At 42.7% G+C, this 24,332-nt stretch overlaps 1 protein-coding gene across 1 annotated transcript in view; it reads left to right on the forward strand.

Annotated features, from left to right (window-relative positions):
* The first annotated feature begins 219 nt into the window (after positions 1-219).
* prkcea (protein kinase C, epsilon a) overlaps positions 220-24,332 on the forward strand; it is a 27,632-nt gene continuing 3,519 nt past the window's right edge. Inside the window, exons 1-6 of the mRNA XM_079372381.1 lie at positions 220-1,340; positions 16,456-16,519; positions 21,716-21,881; positions 22,042-22,076; positions 23,938-24,026; positions 24,240-24,329. Of these exons, the coding sequence (XP_079228507.1) occupies positions 996-1,340; positions 16,456-16,519; positions 21,716-21,881; positions 22,042-22,076; positions 23,938-24,026; positions 24,240-24,329 (789 nt within the window). The 5' untranslated portion in view covers positions 220-995. The remainder of the gene's footprint in view (positions 1,341-16,455; positions 16,520-21,715; positions 21,882-22,041; positions 22,077-23,937; positions 24,027-24,239; positions 24,330-24,332) is intronic.

Raw genomic sequence — 24,332 nt, forward strand, 5'->3', positions numbered from 1 at the left:
GCAAGCACGCGCGCGCGCGCGCGCGCACACACACACACACACACACTCCGTGCCTGCGGGTGAATTCCATCCCCCTCTTCTTCTCATGCGCTAAAAAAAACACCTCTTCCATTTGCACGCGCACACTCACTCTCTCTCTCTCTCTCTCTCCCTCTCCCTCTCTTTCCTCTCATCCGGCGCTAGAGCCCGGCAGCACGGGTGACGCGTTTTGCGCATTTCCTGCAGCTCGCGCTCACTCTGAGATTGAGGAGAGAGGGGGACGGGAAACGGGGGGGCGCGCGCAAGGACCGAAAGAAGAAAAAAACGAACGGGAGCGGAGGACCGTGATGTGTATGAGGAGCTCGTGAGCCCGTAGAAGACTGCATTGGGGGAAAGCAATAGGACATTGCTTACCGAGAATACATGCAAATATCGCGTTACCGTGAGGTCGAAGCAAGGAGATTAATCCCGGAGAAGAGCGAGCAAGGGGGCTGGAAACGGAGCACCAATCCCGGATGGCTAGGCGCGGCTGCTCGCGCTCTCTCCCACCCTGACCCGGGAGAGTAATACAAGGACGGTGGGGAGGCTCAGGGGCTTCACAATTACCCCACCGGAGCCTTTAATCCCGCTTTCCCCTCACCCCACAGCCGTTTGATATCCCGGCCTGCTTCCGCCAAAAAGGGAATCTTGTCTCGCGCACGGGACCGACAGTAAACAAACCAAGGCAGACACTCGGGTGGGATCTCTGAAGGGTGTGAGTCTGCGCTTTTCAGACCATTAGGGATCCATCAGCTGTATTGGCAACGTGTGTTTGTGTGTTCAGCTATGGCTGTACAAGACTGAGAGTCCAAGGAGCCAGCTGCATTATGGGATGTAGCAGGACTGTGCAGTGACCCCGCTTATTGGAAGGAAACGCTCTGTGTACAGGAGCAGGAACAGGCGGACTAGCCTAAACACACACGCACATTCATCCTTGTACACACACGCACAGACACACATCCCAGGACCCTGCAGCCATGCCTGTGTTCAGCGGCCTGTTGAAGGTGCGAGTGTGTGAGGCAGTTGATTTGAAGCCCACCCCATGGGCTCTGCGTCACGCTGTGGGGAAGAGTGGATCCTTTTTGCTGGATCCCTACCTGGCTTTGAATCTGGACCAAACCCGGCTTGGTCAGACCGCCACCAGGACCAAAACAAACAGCCCCGCCTGGCACCAGGAGTTCTGCACCGAGGTCCGTGAGGGAAGGAGCCTGGAGCTGTCTGTGTTCCACGATGCACCCATCGGATATGATGACTTTGTGGCCAACTGCACCATCCAGCTGGAGGACCTGCTGCAGAACGGAACCAGACACTATGAAGACTGGGTATGTGACCCTTAATTGCTTTATCAAAATAACCCAACGAGCACCAGGGCAGAAGAAGTCCTCGGGTTTGCAGATGAATTTGCAACATGTGTTTTGTGCATGTGAGATCAACTTTGATAACAAACCTCAGGCTCTTAAAAACACAGGCCCCTCATTCAGAAACACACAGTCTCTGCAACAACCGAACTGTTTCATAGTTTACAGAGCATATTTGATGTGGTGCATACTGTACTTGTGGTATTGGACAGAAAATGCCTTGTGTACTTTGGAACGGGCCCACAGTATGTTCTCGCCCAGCTTCCCCCCAGCCACGATATATACATTCATTTTGCTGAGTTTTCAACCCAAAACCAAGTTCTTCTTTTAAACGTATTCATCCAGGAAAGAGAGCGCTCCCAAGCACAACCTCTGGAAAGCTGAAGCCTTTCTCATTCTACGACGATTCTAGAGCCTGACCAATACACCGATTGGCAGGAAATAATCTGCCGATGTGAGATCATCACAGGGACACTGTATTAGCGTGTATGTTTTCCACTATGCACCCACCTTTATATAACATTTTAGTATGGAGCCTATAATGCAGAAAACAATTTGAAGGATGATTTGTCAGAGGTGTTATATCTTTTTTTTTTTTATGCCGAGCGTGCTCTTAGCGTTATCTGCGGCACAGGAAGCTGAGCAGACAGAGGTCTGTTGGATGTGGAATATCTTCTCCAGTGAAGTTTTAATGTAGGGAGACAGGAACTATTTGTCAGTTTAATGATGACGCTTCTGACAGAGAAAAAAAAAGAGCATCAGAAGAGACGATGAGGCCTGTCACCTCTTGGATTCCAACAAAGCGATGCACAGCGTAGAGCCTTTGTTGACATTCGTGATTTCGGTGAGCGGCACGCTAGCAAGTTACAATTAAGCTGAAGGAAACTTGTGCTGTGTGGACGCCACATGATTAAAGACGACAGTTGTATTCTGTGCGGAATGACTTCATTTTTGTAATAATAGAAAAACAATATATTTGTACAATTTGGTATCTACTTGAGAAAGTCAGTTTTGCTGGGAAAACAATCTGTGCACCTCTGCTTAATTTTCAATCATAATAATTGTTCATAATAAATTCGCAGCTCCTTACTGGTAAACAATGTAAGGGAAAGCTGTGTTTAGAGGAAACTATCGTCATCGTTATCATTGTGAGTATCTTGGTGCTGAAACGTTGGAGTGTATTTCCGGTCAGGTCTCGATCAGCGTTAGAGTCTCATACAAAGTCATGTAGTGGTCACACTGGAGAGCTCTTTTCGCTGTGTTTCTGTCCTTTGATTCTGCAGCTTTCCCCTCCTCCATCAGTGACACGAGAGCTGTCGGGACTTGCATTAAATCTGATTTGGGCATCTCAAGTCCGGCCTGTAATCATCCTTCCTCAGTTCCCCACGTTCCTCCTGCCTCATTGGAGTGGAAGGAGATATTAGGATGCCCTGGTCTTTTCCGTCTGCGGAGTTATGTTTCATACAACAGTCGATGACATGAGGCTGCTGCATAACCTGTTTCAGTGTCTTCAACAGGTTTTGTTTTTCCTCTCGCTGCACGGTCGGTGAGAGAAGCACAAACCGTAACCATGCATTCTGGAAAAAAACTGAAAGTCCTTGCATTTGTTTTGGTGTCCTTACATGTAATTGAATTTGCGTCGGGGCTGTGATGTGGGACTGAAACATGCAGATGTGTATGTAAGAAGATAAAGAGCCATTTGTTTCAGGTCTGCCTCCAGTTTGACATGTGATGTTTTTCTACTTCGACCTTGTTGTTATCTCGTCTCGCGGTGAGATGAAAGGCTGATGAAGGTGATCTCGGCGCAAGCAGTCTAAGACATGCGAACACACAATTTCCCCGTTTCTGCACGTTTTTTTTTTTTGCTTGAGCTCATTACCCATACCCACTGTATTCATGATGATGGTGTCAAAGTATCCTCTTTCGTTGGGTAGTTTAGTCTTTTAGAGGCTCCCTCTCTCAGATTAACATATGACTGTGATGCAATGTAAAAAAAAAAGAAAAAATTCATTGTGCTATATCTCAAAATTGAATTCTAAGGAAGCTTATTTTCATGCTGCAAAATCACAATTGAAACCTCTGTTTGTTTACATTTTAACAAAAAGATCATTCGTAGAAGCGGCTAAGAAGCTGGTGCAGCGTGGGCCGTCTTCAGTATTTTCTTGCCTGTGTGTAGTATCAATACACACGAGCCAAGACGTTATTTACCAAACTACGAAGCCAGTACGGCAAAAACAGACGTATACCAGAATGATCAAAGGCAAGGTTAAAGTTTGTTTACAGCGCACATTTCAGCAACAAGGCAATTCAACGTTCTTCACACATCATGACAAAGAGATGTGAAAATAGAGAATAAAAGCCAAATAGTGAGTTTCGTTGACGCTAGCAGAGCTCTCAGTCAGCAGGATTTCTGGCGTGCGTGTCAAGAAAAGATGGAGGCGCCATTCATATCTTTTTTCATGGTCATTAACCTTCAAATCCTTCAATTGCCAAAGCTTCTGCACAGCGTTGTGTTTGATAAACTGTTATGTTAAAGGTACCTGTAGTGTTACAGTAGTTAGCATACAGTTGAGCTGTACCTTGAACTAAAGCCACTTCTGTTCAGTGTTTTTTTGGCAGACTTTTCTGACAGTGTTTGCATCCTGTTCTCTTCGTCCTTTCCTTCTTTATGAAAAAAAAAGATTGACACGAGATGAACGAACGAGAAACTTTATTGTAAGACGGTGAGACAGACGTTGAAAGAGATTTTCTTCCGGGAAATTTTTAGCTGTTAATTAAAATCAAAATGAATAGTGAGTTTGTGTGTGTGTGACGATTCCCACCCCGAATGATTTGTAGCCATCATAAGAATTCTTGAAGTTTGTTGAGAGGGGTGTGAACGTTGACGTATAGTTATGTCATTATATCAGTTTACATGGCAGACACACACTGTCCCTCACCCGTCCAGAGAAAGGTCAGAGCATATGGATCACTCTGATGATTGACCACATCCCATTGATCAGCCAGCATCTGCCTCACAGCGACACGGTCCCTCCCTCTTCCCCCCCCTCCGTCCATCTCCCTTCATTTGTCCATTACTCTGCCACTCCTGCCTTCCCCCTCTTTTCTCCCCTCCAACTCTTCTTACTCTCACACTCCCTCTCCCCTCCTCCATTCATTTACCCATCATTTCCCCTCTTCCTGCCTCGCTTGTTTGTCTTCCAGTCCTCTGCTTCCTCCTGATGCTCCTACTTTCATGCACTCCTCAGCAGGGGGAGGAGAGGATGTTAAAGAGGGAAGTATAACAAAGTCGTAAATGGCATATCTGAGTGAGAGCAATTAAGCATACATCGAATGTATAATTCAAAATGAAGTTCATCATGTGAGGGTAACATGAACCATTTCCATGATGAGGTTTCAAAGTGTCCCTTTCACATATTTGGTAAACAATCACAAACTGCCATTACTGTTATAACTTCTATGAATATGAACATTTTAATAGATCCATTAGGATATCATGTTTTCACCGTGTTGTCACTATGTGCAGGTTAGCTTTCTGTTGTTAGCTTTTAGCTTGTTCCAAAAACTAGTCTGTAACGTAGTCTGTAATGGCTTTGTGATTAGCATCACAGAAATGAGATCAGTGATGACTCCAAACGTAAGCCATTAACAGAACGCTTTAACATTTCTTCATTCGATGCCATAAACTTGTATCAAATGTTGCTCTTCTTGTCCTTTAGATGAACACAGAGGGAGGCTCAGCTTTGTCTTTCTCACATCCTCCGCCCTTCTGCCGGCTCACTCATCTCATCTCATCTCATTATCCTCTACCCTCTCTCTCTCTCATCTCGGCTCTGTTCTTCCTATCCCCTCTGCTACCTGTTCCCTCTGGTCTTCCACCCCAGCTCCACATGAAACGTCTCCCGTGGACCCGGGGCGCCGTGGGCCAGGTTGCCTCTCTGTGCCGCTGGTGAAATATTAACCAGGCTTTGATGCTTATTAATTGTCCCACTCAGTAATTGAGATGCTCCGTGGAGCTCCGTCCCCATGGAGACGATGACAGCCCGTCCCCTTGGTGACAGCCTCTCACCCACAGAAACACCAGAGAGAGAGGGAGAGAGGGAGATGGGTAGGTGAGAATTGGGAGGGATGAGTAGAGCAGCGACTTGATCGTTCTTTAGGAAGTCTAAAAATGAAGAAAAGGAACATTTTAAAAGTGGAGATCTTTTAATTGTGGTGATTGTGTACGATGGTGCTCTGCTACTTTTTTTCCCCATCATCCACGTTTATTCATCGTTTACTCTCACAAGTGAGCCAGATTTGACATCAACATCACTTTTAGACTCTGTTGTAGTCTAGACCTTCTTCTTGAACGAATGTCGACACAACTTACCTTTAATTTAGTTTTACAGCACTATTCGCCTTTCATGTGAACGAGCGTATCAATCCAGACTTACCTTACACATTTTGTGTGCGTGTTCACTGGTGACTTTATAGTAGTTGAAGCATATTGAGGTTTTTTTTGTATTGAAATGTTGTTGTTCTACCTGTGGGGAAAAAAAAAAAAAAAAAAAAAAGCAAGCAAGCCGCATACCGCTGTAAACAAAACCATGTCTGATAGAGGCGGGAATCACAGGCTAACTCGACACAACAGGAAGCCCACATTAATGATGTCAGGATGACGTCACCATATCTGACTACCTGAAGAAAAGAAGATGCCGGCTGAAAGATAAAGCATTGATTTGCTGCAGCTAGGTGTCAGTTTCAAGTCTTTGTCGAGTCTTCACCTTTTTCTTTCATCCTGCTTTGAACTTCTTGTTTGGCCAGTTAACTTTTATTTGTGTATTCCTCATTTATGACATAGGCGACATGAGGAGGAGTCACATAGAAGCGAGACATGTACGTCTTCTACACTTGCAGAAAACACAGAAAAAAACTCCTGCGATATTCCCTGCCATTGCCTCCAGTCATTTTTTCCACAGCAAGTCCGAGTGAGCCGACGTGAGAACAGAGCAGGAAAGAGTTCCCCTCTTGTCAGTGAGAGGAGGGATTTACATGTAATTACTGCACGGTGCATGAACACGACCACTACGATGATCTCTGTGCGCGTCATTAAACAGCTGCATTACGTTTTCTGTTGCTCCATTCTTTTGCTGACATTTGGATTCCGTTGAACTTGATTTACTGTACATAGCGGACTCGGTCGCTTCAAACACGACTCCCGCGTTGTTTTTCTACCACACGTCTTTCCTCAGGAGACCCCCGCCGCCCCTCCTATCTGACAGGGATTGTCTCCCGCTGTGAGGATCATTATATGTGTACAGTCAGGTCAGAAGACTATCCAGAAGAGTCCTCGTGAAATCATCAAAATATTTTCAGAAGTAGATACTGTATGTGAGTCAAATTGGCAGGAAAATCTTATAAGAACACCAAATTTAGAAAAATTAAATATTAACATTTGGCACCATTAATTGTGTTTGCTGAGTCAGGCCCTTTCAATGTTCTGCCCCATTGGCTGATCATGATTTGTCTGTGGCTAAGCAAAGGAGGATCAATCAAAAAAAGGATCTTCCAAATATATAAACTTGTTAATATATAAAATCTATTCACAAATAGATTTGTGGTACCTGATATTGAAAATGATTATAAAAAATCATTGTGACAGCTCTGGTTAAGTTTGTCGTGTCCGTGACATAAAACACTTGAAATCTGATTCTACGATTTTCTGTTGGTACCATAACCACATCATCCCCATGCTGAAAACAAAATTCACTCTGACAAAACATCGCCTTCTCTGCCGTCTGCCACAATATAATGAGTTTTTACAGGAGGGAACAGGACCACATAAAAGGACGCGTCACATCACTCTGAAACAAGCATCCTTCTTCCCATATCTGCTGTGACTTTATAGTGAAAGGCCTTTTTACTGCGCGCACACACACACACACACACACACACACACACACACACACACACACACACACACACACACACAGTGTAACTGAAGGAGTCTGGGTATGATTTTTTTTACAGGTTCAACTTAAAAGGACTTAAAAATAATGGAAGACATCTGGTTATGCTCTATTTTATATTTATCAGTTCTAGATCAAGGTGCTTTATCACGATATCACAATGACTTTGATCAAGTTAGTCCATTTTATTATATCATTTGTTTATCATGATTGTTTTATTATTTATTCATAAAGACAGTTTGATTAAAATATCTGATCTATTCTGTGTCAAAGCTCTGTTTGTAATCTAGGGTGTCTGATGTTGCTTGTAAAAGGTTTGTCAGCTTTTCAGATGTGGGTTCTGATTTTGCTCGAAAGATGAACAAAGTTGGTTAGCTTGCTAGCTGTAGTGTCTTCCAGCAGACAAAATAACTTAGTATTAATTAATTAATACTTAATTAATTAGATTAGCCCTGTTCACACAGATATCAAAGCGCGATATTTACGTCCCTGACATTTACACAAACTTCAGTATAAATGGAGCAGAGACCTAATTAAGTGATTTTTAAATCGGTAGAGTTTGGCTAATTTTGACCAGCTATGCTAACACCATTGTAGTTGGTAACTTGTAGTTTAAGTGTTTTTGAAAGGAGGTTAGATCTGAAGAATTGTGGTCTTTCACTCTTTCATTTGATAAAGCCTAAGATAAGTTTAGGAAATAAAGTAGGACAAACTTCATCTTGCTGCGTAGTTTTCTATGATACCACTCTAAAACTATTATTTAATGCATTTCTTTTATAATGTTAAAAATAGGAAACTTTGTTTTACCCTCTCTGACTTCTTGAATTAGTCTTGAAGAGTCTCAGGTTAAGTTGAAGAGTTCGAAAAGTTAGATTGTTAGGATTTCAGAGAGGGAGATTGTGAAGTTGGAAATGAAAGAATATGGACAGAAAGCAAAGAGGAGAGTGTTGATGGTGGTGAAAGGGGGGGAGGGTGGTAGATGAGGTGAAGACATAAGCTCTGTTTTCCTGTAAACATAAGAGTCTGTGAGGCTGCTGGAGTCTGAGACAAGGTGACCACACAGTGTGACGATTCCTGACAGGGACTCGCTCCACGTCAGCCAGGCTTCAGTTGATGCTTAACAATCACATACTCTCCCAAACTCACATGAACAGCAGTCAAATAAATGGATGCACATTTGAGGATTCTTCATAAAACTTTAATTGTAATTTGAGCACAGACTAAAAGAGCATATTTTTGAATTGATGGTGGACCCTGTCTCTAACTCTGTAGTTGTCATTTCATAAGCAAAGCCTGTTAATGTCTAGATTTATCATGTTTAATAATGATGGCAATTCAAAGAAAAACTCAAATCTAAACATTTTTCTCCTCCATTGTCGAACTATAAACAAGTGCAACAGACCAACACTGAGACTTTGAAGACAGTGGTGACTGGACAGCTTATAAAGCAGAATGCTAGCTTGTTTTATTAGCTTCGTGTTGCCTTCAGCTCTTATTGTTCGATAGTATTCACTCGTTGTGTCAGACTATAAAGTGCTTAATAAAACAGGCCAGGTCTGTAGTCGGAAATAAGTTCAAAGGTAAGGTTGCAAACATCTTTTGAAAAGATTACATGGACTTGTCCTCTTGAGCATTTAGCTCTATAGCTAATCTTGCTTTAACCGTTAGCCTGGAAAGGTTTGATGCCACCAGCTATTAGTGCTGAGGGTTTTCTTTAAGATGTGTGGATTGGGTTTGACCCTTTACAGTTTTTGAAATTAGGACAATAAAATGAAGACTTTATCTATCATCTTTGAATTACCTTTGGAAAACCGTATTTTTATCTATGGGGAAACTGAGTTTCCATCCCCTCTGTCTGTCCTTAAGGTCGCAGCCTTATCGTCATCGTTTCCTTTTATTCTCCTTAACCCCACACTCCAGTCCTCCAACATAGTCATTTGTATGAAATCACAGGCTCCACCCCTTGGTGACCGGCTGGTTAAGTAGGACAGACAAGATTTAAGATCTGCTGTTGCCACCCTGATAATTGCAAACACACACACACACACACACACATACTTACACACGTGCACGCACAGACACAAAGATAAGCACGGGGCTCTGTCTGCTGATGCCAAACCAGGTCACCCTCTGGTGTGTAAGTGTGTGCTGGGGGCTGTTAAATGCATGTTCTCAGTGAAAGGGAAGAAACGAGAGGATATTTGAGACCTCCGGGACAGCTGGTGAAACACACACTGTCTGCCCCTCTCTCTAAATATGTGTCTATTTTTAGACGTCCAAAAAGAAAAATATTTGAACAAAACGTCGATGTTTTGTGTCTGTTATTTGTGTTGTGTACGGAGTATGGTTTGTCTGTTTTGCTATTTAAAGAGTGCACATTTCAGATCACTGAGCCAAAACTTTGACTTTAAATAGCTTGTCTTAATTCAAAACTGAGCAGGTTCTTGCAAAAGGTACCATTTTTACATAAAATAAACTATCCTTATCCTTTTTGAAAACGCACATAATACTATGTAGCTAGCATCAGTTGATCGATCCCAGTCCACACGTCCTGGGCAAAACACTGAACCCCAACTTGCTCCCGAGTGGCATTGCCAGGGGTGTGAGAATGTGATAGGTTAATACTGATGGTCAGCCTCAGCATCAGGATAAGTGTGCGAGTATTTCCTGTACTAAATGGGCTTTGAGTGGTCAGAAGACTCAGAGTGTAAAAGCACCGTACAGTCGATTTTCTATTTACTCAAGCCGAGAGTAAAATGTGTTAAAAATAACTGCAAGCAGAAGAGAGGGCTTCCTTCTCCAGCTTGAGTCTCTATGAAGTGCGTTTTCCATTTAGACCGATCCAACAGCTATGACTGTCCGGTCCACAGAGGCCGCTCATCAGGCCGTCTGCCAGTCCATCTGGATATCACACAGGCGTGTTAAATGTTCGTGAGCTTGAAGATGACTGAGCAGACAGGATGGTTTTAATCGGGGATGTCCATTCTTCCAAATCTCATTTTCCTCTTTTCTGGTAGATACTGCTGGACGTGTGGACCGGTCCTCTGTTGAATAGGTTCGGAACAGGCTTTGTTGAGCCCCCCCCCCCGTCCTCTCTTTTCATCTCCCCACAGCTCCTCTTACGTTATTAGCCGTCTGTGATGTTACATTAAAGATGCATGACTCTCATGCTGTCTCACTCAGCACGGGCCTCCTGTGTGCATGTGTGAGCGTGTTCAGGCAGACGCGCTCGAGCCGCTGACTGTTAGAAAGAGGGACAAACACACACACACACACACACGGAGGCATGGCATTGTGTGAATGCGGCCGTGCTCTCTCGGAGCCGAAATTTGTTATTTGACAGATGGATGTGGGAGGCTGTCACTGAGACTAAACGCTCCTGAGAGAGACACGCAGAGCTGCCTGCTTGGACGGAGATAGCGAGCTCGATGGACGGAGAGTGGGAGGGGGTTAGCTTCACAGTATTGATATAATGCAAGCTTTGAGTGCCCTGTCTGCCTGGTTGAGTGTCTCTCTGTGGTACTGCATATGGTGCATGTATGTGTCTTTCTATTCTTTCGTAGTGTGTGTGTGTGTGTGTGTGTGTGTGTGTTTGGAGCTCATGTGTATGAAGGCAAGAGTGTTTAATGCTAACCCCTCTCTGAAGTCCTCTTTAAAATCCCCAGACAGTTACAGAACTTAGACACTCAGCTTCCTGTGTTTGTGTGTGTGTGTGTGTGTGTGTGTGTGTGTGTGTGAGAGTGTGAGAGATGGGGGGGGGGGGGGGTTTGTGAAGTTATCTGTCTCCCTGGCTGTATCGGTGTCCTAATTGGACTAACAAGATTAATGAGGCGAACTAGCTTCTCCAGCTCTCTCTCTCCTCCCATCCTTGGTTGTCAGGGCGGGGAACCTCAGCGCGCGCGTGTGTGTGTGTGTGTTCGTACACAGCAGGTTAAATCCAAGTCATGTGATTATCCGTTTAACAGGAGGGTAATTGTGGATTAAGCCTTATATCAGAGCTAAAATTTTAAACAAATATATAAACAATTACTTAACAAAGGATAAACCGAAAACAACTAAGACGTAGTTTGACTAATAATAATGTTGAATAATGTTTAAAATGTTCTGGTCAAACAAGCTTTTCATACACAACAATTAATACTACTATTATAGTAACCACAGGTTAAACAATCAGTGCCATGTCCCACAGAATACAGGTGTTAATAATCAGATATTCAGACCCTGTTTATATCGGATTAAATGTGTATTCTGTAAATATTTAACAAGAAACAACTGCATCTTAGTAAGTCTTTGGGGGCTGAAATGATAGAGCTAAAAAAGCAATTAGCATATTGATGCTGCATCTTTTTTGCAGCAAGAAATTATAAAAACACATTTCCAACCTTTTACCATCAGTATAGTGAACATGTGAGCCATCAGTAGAATAAGGGATGAAGCTATCTATTCAATGTAGTAGATTAATGATGTAGATAAGGTTCAGAACACTAAGGGGTGTCGATAAGAAAACATGAAGAAGGTTATTCATTATTATCACATGCATTGTTACAGTTTTTCCAATGTTGGCTCTTCTGGCTTCCTGTCGCACAACATTGACTTTCCTTTGAAGGCGTTTTAATTAAAAGGTATATTCCCAAAATTGGCGTCTTCCTATTGCAGTTGCAGTTCCCCCCGCCCTTAAAAAAGAGACATATATTTAATATCACAAAGTAAGGACCTCCTTATTAAACAGTTATTTACCACACATAAAATATCCCTTTTTATTTACTGCACGATTCTGTTTAAGCCCCCCAAAAAAACAACGCGGCCTGTTGCTAGGATACATGGTTACACTGTGGTTGGATGATTACCACTATAATATGTGCATGGATGAAGTCATGGGCAGATATTAAAATCATCAATACGTTGAAATTAAATAAAGATTTATATAATCCACCTTTCTGATTGGACCTCCACACACTCGGGTGTATGACCTGTCGTAACACTGATGAATGTTTTAATAAACAGTAATCTGCAGTTTTCTATGAAAGTCCTTTTAAGTGGTTTTATTTTCATTTGTGGTCAGACTGAACAAAAGATTAACGGTTTCTCAGTAGCAGTAAGGAGCTTTAGTGGTGGTCCATAATGATGCACTGTCACTATCACCTGGACGTCAGCACAGAGCTGTAATAGGAAATCATGTTGTGAATGAAGCACAAACATTTCTGATAAGATCGACTTCTGTGCCTTTATTGTAGAAGTAGGACAGTGGATAGAGTTACAAATCAGGGAGGGAGAGTGAATGGTGAATGTCATGCAAGAAAGGAGCCACAGGTTGGATCCGAACCCGGGTCACCCACTTTACGGACTTCAGTCGCCATACATGGGACATGTCCACTAAACCACTGCGCCCCCAGCGCCCCAAATCACGAGTCACTTTGAAGTTTTTAAAATGAGATGAATTCAGTTTGGTTTCGTCCAGTCGAGCATAGAAAAAGGCACACTGTGAAAATGTAACAGCATGTGATGGGATGGACTTTTGATCACATAGAAGGAGACCGAGCGACTTGTGTTAAAAGTGCAGAGAATCGCAACATTTATGTTTAATATTGGGCATGGTCCTTTTTACAAATCAAATCAAATCAATAAATAAATAAACGGGAAATCTATCTTAACGGCATCTCGGAGCCAACGTGTCGAGTGGCTGTAATGTGAGGCCAGTGCGGTTACTGTTTTTTTTTGGCCGATGTGCCACCTCGGGAGAAGAGCACTAAATCAATGATGGTGCCGTCCATCCGCTCCACTCTGATCCAAATCTCTCTGAGTCCATCTTTCAGCTGAAATCCTCGCTGAGATGCGGCGTTATGCAAGGGGTTGCATTTGGGGATTAGCACATCATTTTCAAGGGTAAACATCAAGGATCCGACAGCGTTCATAGGTTCAGCAATCCCAGTCTGCTGTTGTTGTGTGTTACACATGCAACAAAAGGATGATGCAGCACCCGTGGTAATATGTGCCCCAGTCTTTATCCATGTTGTGTTTAGAATTCAAAATCTGGAGCTAGTTGTTGATTCATTTCCTGATTATGTTTATGAAATCACATCTTCCCAAAGCATTAAATGACGCCATCGTTTAGTTCAACTAGAAGTCCAAAAACACAACAAAAAAAAAGCAGTTTACAATAGTAGATTACAAAAGTATGAACACAACACTTAATTGTCATTTCACAGAAGTAACTTCAAACTGGAGAACATCTTTCAGTGGAGGAGGCGAAAACCAAACAGCCTCCTCGGATGAAAGAAACAACTGTACTCTCCCAATCCGATGGTATCACAACATGCAAGACGATATGAGGATTTGAACACGGATTCTTCTTCCTGAAAATACGTTTTAAAGCAAATATTCAATCAAAAAAAAATCTATGCTTGAAGATTTATTTGTTTTCTATATTTGATTTTATTTGTAGATGTAATGTTTCCAGTTGTGTATTCATCACATAGCAGTGGTCATTTTAGTGTCTAAAGTCAAATATGAATCCTGATCGTCAATCCTTTTCTGCTGCATCACCCCTCTTTGTGCACAGTGTGTCTGAGTGTCCCCTTGTTGTTTCCTATTTGTTTCTGTGCCTCATGTTCATGTGCAATGCATGGACATGTACTGTGTGTGTGTGTGTGTGTGTGTGTGTGTGTGTGTGTGTGTGTGTGTGTGTCTGACTGTTGCATAAGAGGATCTGCTGCTGTCCCAGAGCTTAACTAAGGATTTGGACCTCTCTTCCTCACTCTCTCCTGCACTCTCTCTCTCTCTCTCTCTGTCCTGTGTTGTCTGCCTCTCTCTCTCTCTAGCGCTCTCTCTAATCGCTGTTACTGCACATATTTTGAAGTGGGATGATGTCATTATTGGTGGAGTGAGTTTGTGCGCATGCAGAACGTACTTTTGCTCGTCCCGTATAATGAGTCTGCAGAAAGGTTTCGTTTTGTTCGAGGAGCGTTTGAAGTTGCCAGAATTAATGAGCCTCTACTTGGATGTCACACAAGTTCAACTCTTTATGATTCTAAATACTCTTAACTTCTTGTAAATATCTATTTTAATGACTTCAACCTGTGCCTATAAGCTGGACGGGCACTGTGAGAGTGCAGGTGTCTGTCATGGTCAATGTGGTTATTTATAGTAGAGATATGGGGCAGATACCGATATCGATATTAGGAAGAGGAAGAGGAAGAAATGTGGACTTCAAACAAAAACCAGAACATAAAAATTGGATACCAAATGTGTGTTCTTTTCAACCTTTCAACAAGTTGAGTTCAAATGAGCAACGAGTTGTTCTGTAATCCTGTCCACAAACAAAAGAAGAGAATACTAACTCTGTTTGTTTACGGTAAGAAGAAATATGGAGATGAATTCACTTATTATTTCATCTCTGTGATATGTAATTGATGCCCTGAATTCAAAGATGAAGACATTCAAATGCACGTGTTAAATCATGCAGCGGCTCCATCTCACCTTCACTTATCCTCCACCAACTAGTCAGTTTTTTTTTTTTTTTGGCACCTCATCACACCACCTGTGAGTAAATCGTAAAAAGATCGATTCCTCCCGTTGTACAGTCTGCTGACACAGAGAGGAGTGGGTCGCTGGTGATCTAAAAATACGACGTTTGGATGAGTCTCCAGCAGCTTCACTTGGTCCAACATGCAGTGCTGCACATTTGTTGGCTGCAAAGTCTTCGCAGCTCAGGAACATTTTGTCAAGGGTGTCCATTTTAAGCGCTTGAACGTGCCAATACAATATTTTATACCTTTGTGTTTCATGTCTTCTGCAGCTTGGAGCCTTTTCATTGCTGCTTTGCTTATAAAATATCCCCTTGGTTAATAAGTTTCGCACTAATCTCTGCATGTAAATGAACCCCTCCTTCATGCACAGGGTGGTCAGTGTTATCGTTCCTCCAGCAGGAATATTGGGCCAGTTGGTCAACCTACCTATTTGGTGGTTGAGGATAGAGAGAGAAACATGTTGGTGTTTTTACGTCACACTTCAGGAGTTTATCTGGAGTTTTGCAGCAGTTTGAAAGCTTTTGTTGTTTTCTAAATTAGTGATAAAATCTTTACTAGGGACTGCACCTCTGTGGGGATCAAGTCACAAATGAAGGAGATTCAATGGCAGTAAGTCTGATGTAAAGACAAGGACAAGCAGCCAATCGGATTTGTGTGCTGCCTTCTTTTATACTATACTATAAAGTCACTTAAACAGAAGTCAAGCAGAAAGCAACATTTGGGACTCCCCTCTCACACACACACACACACACACAGTTACACACACACGCTTTCTGGTTGCACTGGTGCAATTTTGGTGTCTCCGCTGGTAAATTCAACACCTGAAGGTCAGGTGCCTCTGTCCGATGTGTCCTTGGGCATGACCCTCTTCCTGCTCCTACTGTGTGATCGGCGTATGATTGTGTACGGATGGGATTGGTTACTTCTGATGGTCACAGCAGCCTCTGGAATCAGTGTGTGAATGTGTCGGTGTGACCTAAGAAGACTAAATAAGGACTATACAAGCTCAAGTCCATTTCTCTTTTCCCGAGACATTTACAATAAGCAATCACGTTTTACTCTTTATTTTGTTTTCTCACATTCATGTTTTTTTTCTTGGACTCTTCAGATGTTTTCTTTAAATTGATCTAATGAGCACAATGCGTCGACATGAACTATTCTTTTATACCATATTGTAACATTTAACTCAATTTAGTTTAACTTTCTTTGTACACTTCAGAGGTATTTTTCTTATATTGTATTATAAATATTTTTCATATATATATATATATATATAGCGTGTATAACTTTCACCTTGACAGGTACTAAAAACATTTCACTACGATACGTGACCAGGAAATGTGGAACTGTTTGTTGTGACATTGAAATGACTTGTTTAACAATACAGTCAGGGATAATGTGGAGGTTAAACATCGCAGATGTGATAAAGATGGTGATTGTTAATGCTGATGAAGGAGTAAATGGTAGGGAGGAGAATGTTGGTAATTGAGATAATGACCTCTTGTATGTGCAGCGATGTGTTTGTGCTGTTTGAACTGTACTCACTGTGAACACATAATATTTATCTCCTGTTCATCTCCCTCTGTTTCTTTGTGTTTCCAGATTGACTTGGAGCCGGAGGGGAAGGTGTACGTGGTCATTGATCTGTCCGGATCCTCCACTGAAGGTCAAAACTCCCAAAATGCACTTTTTCATCCAGTTAAAGGAAAGGAATCGCACCCTGAACTTTGTGTTCAAGCTGAGCCTTCCTCTTCTGTTGGCTTGTCGTTGATATTATAAGAGTTTGATCTGCATAAGAATCACTTAGATTTGGAAATCACATATAACGTTTTTTTTTTTGCTATCCAGCATTAGGTTATCCATCCCACGTGTGTCCCTTTTTGAAAAAAAAAAAAGAAAAACTGGATAGGATAAAAGTTTTTTAAAATGACATTTGCTCTAAATGGGACTACACACTACGACCTTTGTCACCGGAATCCACCAAAAATGAAAGAGCCAGACAGTTTCCTATTATTGACTTTTGCAGCTCCCCACTGACAGTTCTTCCTACATACACTATCAACCCCCGCAGATGATCTAAAACCAAGCAGCAACCTCTGCTGTAGAAAAATGTAGCCAAGGCGGAAGTGCAAAATCCTGCAGTTCGTAAAGTGTCCGCTAGAAACTGAAGTCACACACAGCACAGACACAAAAGGCTTTTTTACAGTAAAAGTTAACATGTTTACAGCCTGGTACAAAAAAAGGGTCTGATTGGTGTCAAACACGTCACTCAGGCTTCGTCCAATAATATTTACAATCTCTGACTAAAACAAAGAAGTGCGATTGGTCTTCAACCGTCCCGTTCTTCTCCCTCCGCTGGCTCCCAGTTAAGGCCATTGCACACTGAGTCTGTTTAGATGTCCAAATTTGACGCACGTCATAAAAAAAATACAAATAAAAATCTCATGTTGTGTCTGTCGTGTTATCACACTGACTCCAAAATTTGTATCCGTTGTTTCAGAACAGGTTCGATTGTCTTTTTCGAGATTTTTTTTTTTCTCGTATCCATCCCTGTACAAGTACAGCGAGCAGTGTCTCAAACCGGACCACTGACATCCTGAAATACACCAGGAAGTGATAGAGATCGTTCTGCTCTCTAATGTGTGAAAGAACCTCAGAATCAGCTTCCCCTCCTGATCGCTCTGCGTGATACAATTTATAGAAACATAAACACATCGGCTTCAGTGTGCAAGGCGTCTGTACGTAAGTTTTTTATTTTTTATTTTGGCGTAATGGCCTTTACTGCTCGCATCAGATTTATAACTCTGCTGGCTCTTCCTTATCTAAACTCTAAAGGCGTCTGATGCAACGTTCACAAGACTCACGCCTTCCTCGTCTACGTCGTCGAGGCAGTCATTCGCCCGTTTTATTCAACCGGAGGCTTTTTCTGGATTAAAGGAAAAAAAACCCACACGATTTGATTACCTGATCCAAAAAGCAAATCCTACCCAAATTCATAATCTCTTTATTTCCTTTATACAAGCCAATCAATCAAGATTTGATCGAATGCGATATTCTTACTCAAAACAGATTACCGGGCCTGAAAAACAAACTACAAAGTACTGGTCTGTCACAGCAGAGAAGTTCTAGCCAATCACATTGCAGGATGGATGGAGCTCTACTGGGAAACTACGTTCATTGTAAAGATTAAACGGATTAATTCCTACACAGAAAACAGAGGACTTTCTCCGTTTTTTTTCCTTCCTCCTCCATCTGTTAGTATGGATGATGCCTGGAAACGGCTAGAATATTGCTCTAAATTAGCATTACTTCACCCACACACACACACACGCACGCACGCACACACACACACACACACACACACACACACACTCAGTCACATGCTGTCTGGGAAGAGTGATTTTCACCTGCACCTGTGTTTCTTCACACCTGCTTATAAATAGACTTCTAGTGCAAGTGGAAGTGAATATACAGTGTGTGTGTGTGTGTGTATGTGGGTGTGGGTGTATTGTAGAACCCCGACAGTATAACACAAAGTGTATTTCCTCTATGTAAAGACGGATGAAGAGCGCAGCAGAGATTGAAAAGAGAGGGAGTAGATTCTTAAAATAGTAGGTGAGATTGAGCCTTGGATTACACACGAACACACTTATACGCACACACAAACACACACGCACACACATATGCAGACTCAGGCGTCCGTGTCTTGGCCTCCTCATCTGCGATTGGACACTCTGGTGTGACCTCACAACCCACTCTCCGCCCACTCCTGAACTTCCTCCCTGGGTTCAGCTGGCTCGAGCGCTCACTGCGTTAATATATGCTGATAAAAACAAATGGTGTGTGTTTGTGTGTGTGTGTGTATGTTTGCTGATAGGAGGGATGGAGAGATGGAGGGTGAGAACTAGAGGAAGAGGTGGTATTTTTAGCAGATTTCTTTTTTTTTTTTCCCCTGGTGCAAGCTGTTCTCTGCAGCCTCGGAGGCTGAGAGGACTCATACTTTTCCTCTTTTCTCCTCTTCCATCCTCGTGCATCTGTTGCTCTCAGGATGAAAATTGACAATAATCTCACCTAATCTCACCATCTGCAGTCTCTCTTCAGTGTTCCTGGATTCCCTTACTCTCATTTTCTTCGTCCTTTTTAAATATTTCCATTTCCTATCATGATATTAGATAAGATAGACATCATGTGGATCGAACACTTTAATGAACATTTTTTGGCATCAGTAAAAAGTAGCCGATGTCGAGCTGATGTGGACATAGATAAAAAGAAAACAAGGTTTAAATTCCTTAATGATTTAAGAAACACTTCTCAGTCCCCTCCTTCAGGGCGCATTCACACGAGGTCATGCTGCCCTGTACCGTGCTGAAGCATTACCGTCCCCTCTTCCCTTTCCCCCCGCTGGCCTGCACTCTCATAGCTCCAGGCCTCGCTGGCTTTGAGCACGGTTACCTCATGAACACGCGTCATCGGATTCGTACGCGACGTGCTGCCCGAGCGCACCGGAAAGGCGCTCGAGGGCTGCTCATTTAAGGCGGCTTGATTGATTCACGACGTCAACTCACGCACTGAGTAAGGAAAGAGAAGACTCCACCTTAACATTTCCGCTAGCTGTCAAATAGCGACCAAACCCCCGACAGAGGAGCAGGGAGTTTTCTGTAAATGGAGAAAATGACGGAGAACGTGACTGTAACTTTACTGACTTTGTGGCTTATGTTAAGTTTTGGTCATGCTTGTGCACCTCCTCCAACCGCGCCAGGGCCAAGAAAGTGTATCATGCTCGAGTCCGTAAGGAGCACTCACCCTCGTCAAGCCGACAGGACTTTGGGGGTCGAACGTGCTCGGGCATGGTACAGATGGCCGAGTGAGAGAGCGCCCTTCAATCTCAGCGAGTGAAAGTCACTTTGAGCTTCAAGTGTTGTTTATGTTGAAGGGACATGTTTTGGTGACTTGTTTTGTAGAATTCATATTTTAAAGTTGAAGCCGTAGAAATCTTCTTAAAGTATGTTTTGATTTCAGGTCTGAAACCTCTGAGACTCCCACTGCTCTCAAGAAATGCTTCATTCTGTAGTTTATTGTTGTTCTGGTCGGTTAAACTGAAATAAAGATTTTTTTTTTTTTTTTTCAAATATCTCTATTAATTCAACTCACACACACACCACTCCCTACCCATGCATACATAAACATGCACACACACACACACACACACACACACACACACACACACACACACACACACACACACACACACAAACACGTGAAATAAGGCTTTAATCCACTTTTATATAGTATAAGTAAAGCTTTAAATTGGCATTTGCCATAGCACCAACCTTGTTCAGTTGCTTCACAGTATGAGAGAATCATGATTTCTCAAACCTAAAGAAACTAAAAGTCATATCTCACCTCCTCCAGCCGCCTTTACAAAACAGAAAAAGCTCTTCTGCTTCAGGTTTATAAATATCATCTCATCTCTTTTTGCGTCTCCTTCAGCCTAATTCTGTTGGCAGATTTTCTTTCTCATCGATTCAGTTTTTTTTTTTTTTTTTTTTTTTTACATCCTTCAAGCCTTGTTGGTTAATCTCTCACCTGTGTAGAGCTTATGGAGATGTGGTGATACTACTCCTACTGTCAACACTGCTGCCAGCTCTAATATTTTTGGGTTGGTGTTTTTTCCCCTTCATTTAGACATTGGATAAAAGTAGGAAATCATCGAGAGAGAGAGAGAGAGAGAGAGAGAGAGAGAGAGAGTGGGGAATGACATGCAGGAAAAGGGGACACAGGTTAGTTTTATAGGATTGCTACAGCAACTGCTTGGCGCTCCGTCATCCTGCGTTTGTGCTTCCATCTGAATCCTCCGTCTGTCCATACGTGTGTGTTTGTTGGACGCCCGTCTCCCAGTATGTCCTTCATCGAGACCAGCGTACGCCTGTGTCCACAATGATGGCTCTTATGTTATTCTGCCTCATCACCCCTACTTATCAGGACGCTTGCTTGCGTGTGTGTGTGTGATGTGTGTGTGTGTGTGTGTGTAATGTGTGTCCTGGACAGATGGATGATGTATTATGTAAAACAAAGTGATCCCAATAATGGCCTTTTAAGCTGTCTCTCCCCTCTCTCACCAGCACACGGAAACACACTTTCACTTGCACACACTCCAACACACACACACACACACACACACACACACACACACACACACACACACACACACACACACTGGGTCCCTAGACAGCCCGTCTGTAATCGAACTCTGGAGAGGCTCAGCAGTAACCACATGTATAAGGCACCCCAGAGAGTGATGGAGGGAGAGAGAACGAGAGGCAAACTAGGACAGGAGCGCGGAGAGGAGTGTGTCTGTGCTTGTGACTGTGTGTGTGTGTGTGTGTGTGTGGGCGGGAGAGTGGAGGTGGTTCTCTTGTCTTAAGGTTACCCTCGGAAAGCGTTTGTGTTTCCGGGGAGATGTGGAGAGGAAGGGAACGGCTGCTTGGATGTTGCTCGCAGAGGAGGAGGAGTATTTTAATATGCTGTCCTTCGTTTAAGTGCCCACACACGGAAGTATAAATAGCACGCACATGTACGTATGCATAGGCCTCTGGTAGGTGCAGGGTGTTTGTGAGGAAGAGAAAGGGAGGGGAGGGGAGGAAGATGAGAGGCCGTTGAATGATTAAACATCTCGAGCAACGTGATGCAAATGATCTTTTTGTACACACCATCCCGGGAAGTGAAGACAATGTGCGCAAGAAGACCCATCAAACAATTTCTTACGAGTGCTCATCGAAGTGACTCAGCAACAAAAAACACCTAAATCATCCAACTGCTGCTCTTTGTTTCCTGGATTAACTCCTTTCTATCCACTTCACAGCTTCAGGAACCAACGACAATGAGGAGCGAGTGTTTCGAGAGAGGATCGGTCCTCGCCGGCGACAGGGCGCCGTCCGAAGACGCGTCCATCAAGTCAATGGACACAAGTTCATGGCCACCTACCTGAGACAGCCCACCTACTGCTCGCACTGCCGAGATTTTATCTGGTAGGCAACACTGAAAAACACAAACACACAGAAACCCAACCTGCGGTGAAGTTTCATTAAACCACCTGTCTGAAATGCTGACTCCTCTCTCTCTCTCTCTCTCTCTCTCTCTCTCTCTATCTCGCTCGCTCTCTCCCTCTCGCTCTCTGTGATCTGATAGGGGCGTGCTGGGGAAGCAGGGATACCAGTGTCAGGGTGAGTACTTTTCTCTGGCGGCTTCCAATTTCTCGAGTTAACTCTGCACATCATGTTTTATTAAAGCAAAGAACACAAGAGGGATAACATGCTGCTGAATGACAGCTGTGATTTAGTCTCAAGCCACCGACCAACCAATCGACCCGGAGCCGAAGAGAAGCCGCAGCTCTCCGACATCCTGTGACATCGGGATGCATCCAACACTCTCACGTTGTATCGAATAATATAGCGTTCATTTCGTTCAAATCCAATCAATAATTCAGATTCGCTGAGTGTAACACAGGTCTGTGAGGCTAATTACAAAATAACATTGAGATTTTAAATTTTAAATTTAATTAAGAGTGTTTGTGTTGGATTTCAACAACATACAAGTGACAGATTGCTGCATTCTTGTTTTTTTTTTTTTTTTTTTTGGCCAGGACTGAGATTCTTTCTCTCAATGATAAAGAATAAAGGCTATATAAATAAAGGTTAAATAAATTAAAAAAAGAGGTTTTCCTGGTTAAATCAAAATATATATCTCTAAATAATAATTTATAATAATAAACCTTCACACCCAACATAAGAAAAGTTAAGATAAACTGCATCGTCCCAAAGGGGAGATTTTTCTTGGACTCCTGCAGTGATAAGAGATTTAAAAAAAAAGGACACCAGCTGTTACTGTGTTCTGGAAAGAGCTTCGTATGTTGCAGATAGGTGTGTAATGTAATCTACTTTTTTGGGTGGGGGGGTTACATCCTGTCTGTCATTATTTTATTGGGGTGCTACTTTAGCAACAACAACGACATGTGGCGTTGTACATTCCTGCTGTAATTCTTTTTTTTTTTTTACTTTAGCACTGACTGCAGAGAAAGATTAGTTGCTGCCGTGATAACTTTCCAGAGTTCTAACATCCCATCTGTGATACCGTGTTGTGTAATGATCTGGCAGCTGATGAGTCTTTAAATGCATTCATCTGTTACCCCAGATAGACTTCTTCTGTGTTCCTTAAACAACCTGCACCCACCAAAGCAGACCCCTTCACGGCCGAAACGCGTCTTTTACTTTCTCCAGAATGCCCACTGAGAGAGAGAGAGAGAAAAAAGTTTTGGTATCACAACCCAACAGAAAGTTGGTGCAAGTACAATTATGCCCTACACTTAATTCTGCACTTGAATGCATCATCTGTAGATGCAGGAAGAGGTGTGAAGCTGCTAAATGCTGCATACATCGTTTATCATTCGTTTCCTTCACAATAACGTTGAGTTCTAAAAATTGCATTTAATTATTTCCAGAACTTCACATTCATCCGTTGATCATTTCTTGTCTTCTGATCCGTTGTCTTAATTATGATCACAGAACATTATCTATGGTAGGTATTGATTACATTTGCATTAGTTGCCCTTTTACTTATTCAGATAAACATTCCCGATATTTAAAATTAAGTATCTGCCAAAGACAGACGTTCAGTCTAATATCAGGCCAGGAGTATGTGAGGCCAAAAATACACAGCACGCTCTTTTATCTTTCCAAGATTTCATTTATTAATTTTTTAAAAGGTTTGGACCTTTTTTGTATCGATGTTGAATGTGGGTCAGTCCCATTTGACTGACACCAGATGCCTTTAATAAGGTCAGTGTGGGCTCGGATATTACATCAGTGTATCAAATCGATGCATCACACGCCTCAGCACTGCTGCACCAGACGGCCATTTTGGAATATTGTCACTTTTATTAGTTGCTGTTTATCCCAAACTCAAAGTTACATATTTAACATCCCTCACTTGATCTTACATCCAAACTGCTTGTCCTGTCCCTTATTCTTTTCTTCTGTTTGATTATTTTAACATTTAATGTGTGAATGTTTCTGCTGTGCTCCCCAGTGTGTACGTGTGTCGTCCACAAGCGCTGCCATGAGCTCATCATCACCAAGTGTGCCGGGATGAAGAAGCAGGAGGACACACCTGACGAGGTACACGCACACACAAGAAGGAGTCCACATGGATGGATGTTGATTATTGATTCTTTGTTGAATGTACAGAGACATCGTTCAGGTCCTTAAAGCAGCATGTGTGCACAGTGTACTAACACTTAAGCCACATGTATTATTCCTCTGATAATGCCACTGTGACCTCTTTGTAACACAGATGTGTGTGTGTGTTTGTGTGTGTGTCTCCCTCTGTAGGTGGGTTCACAGCGGTTCAGTGTTAACATGCCTCATAAGTTCAGTATCCACAACTACAAAGTCCCCACCTTCTGCGACCACTGCGGCTCACTG

This window comes from Symphodus melops (genome assembly GCF_947650265.1).
Source record: "Symphodus melops genome assembly, chromosome: 21".
Taxonomy (NCBI): domain Eukaryota; kingdom Metazoa; phylum Chordata; class Actinopteri; order Labriformes; family Labridae; genus Symphodus; species Symphodus melops.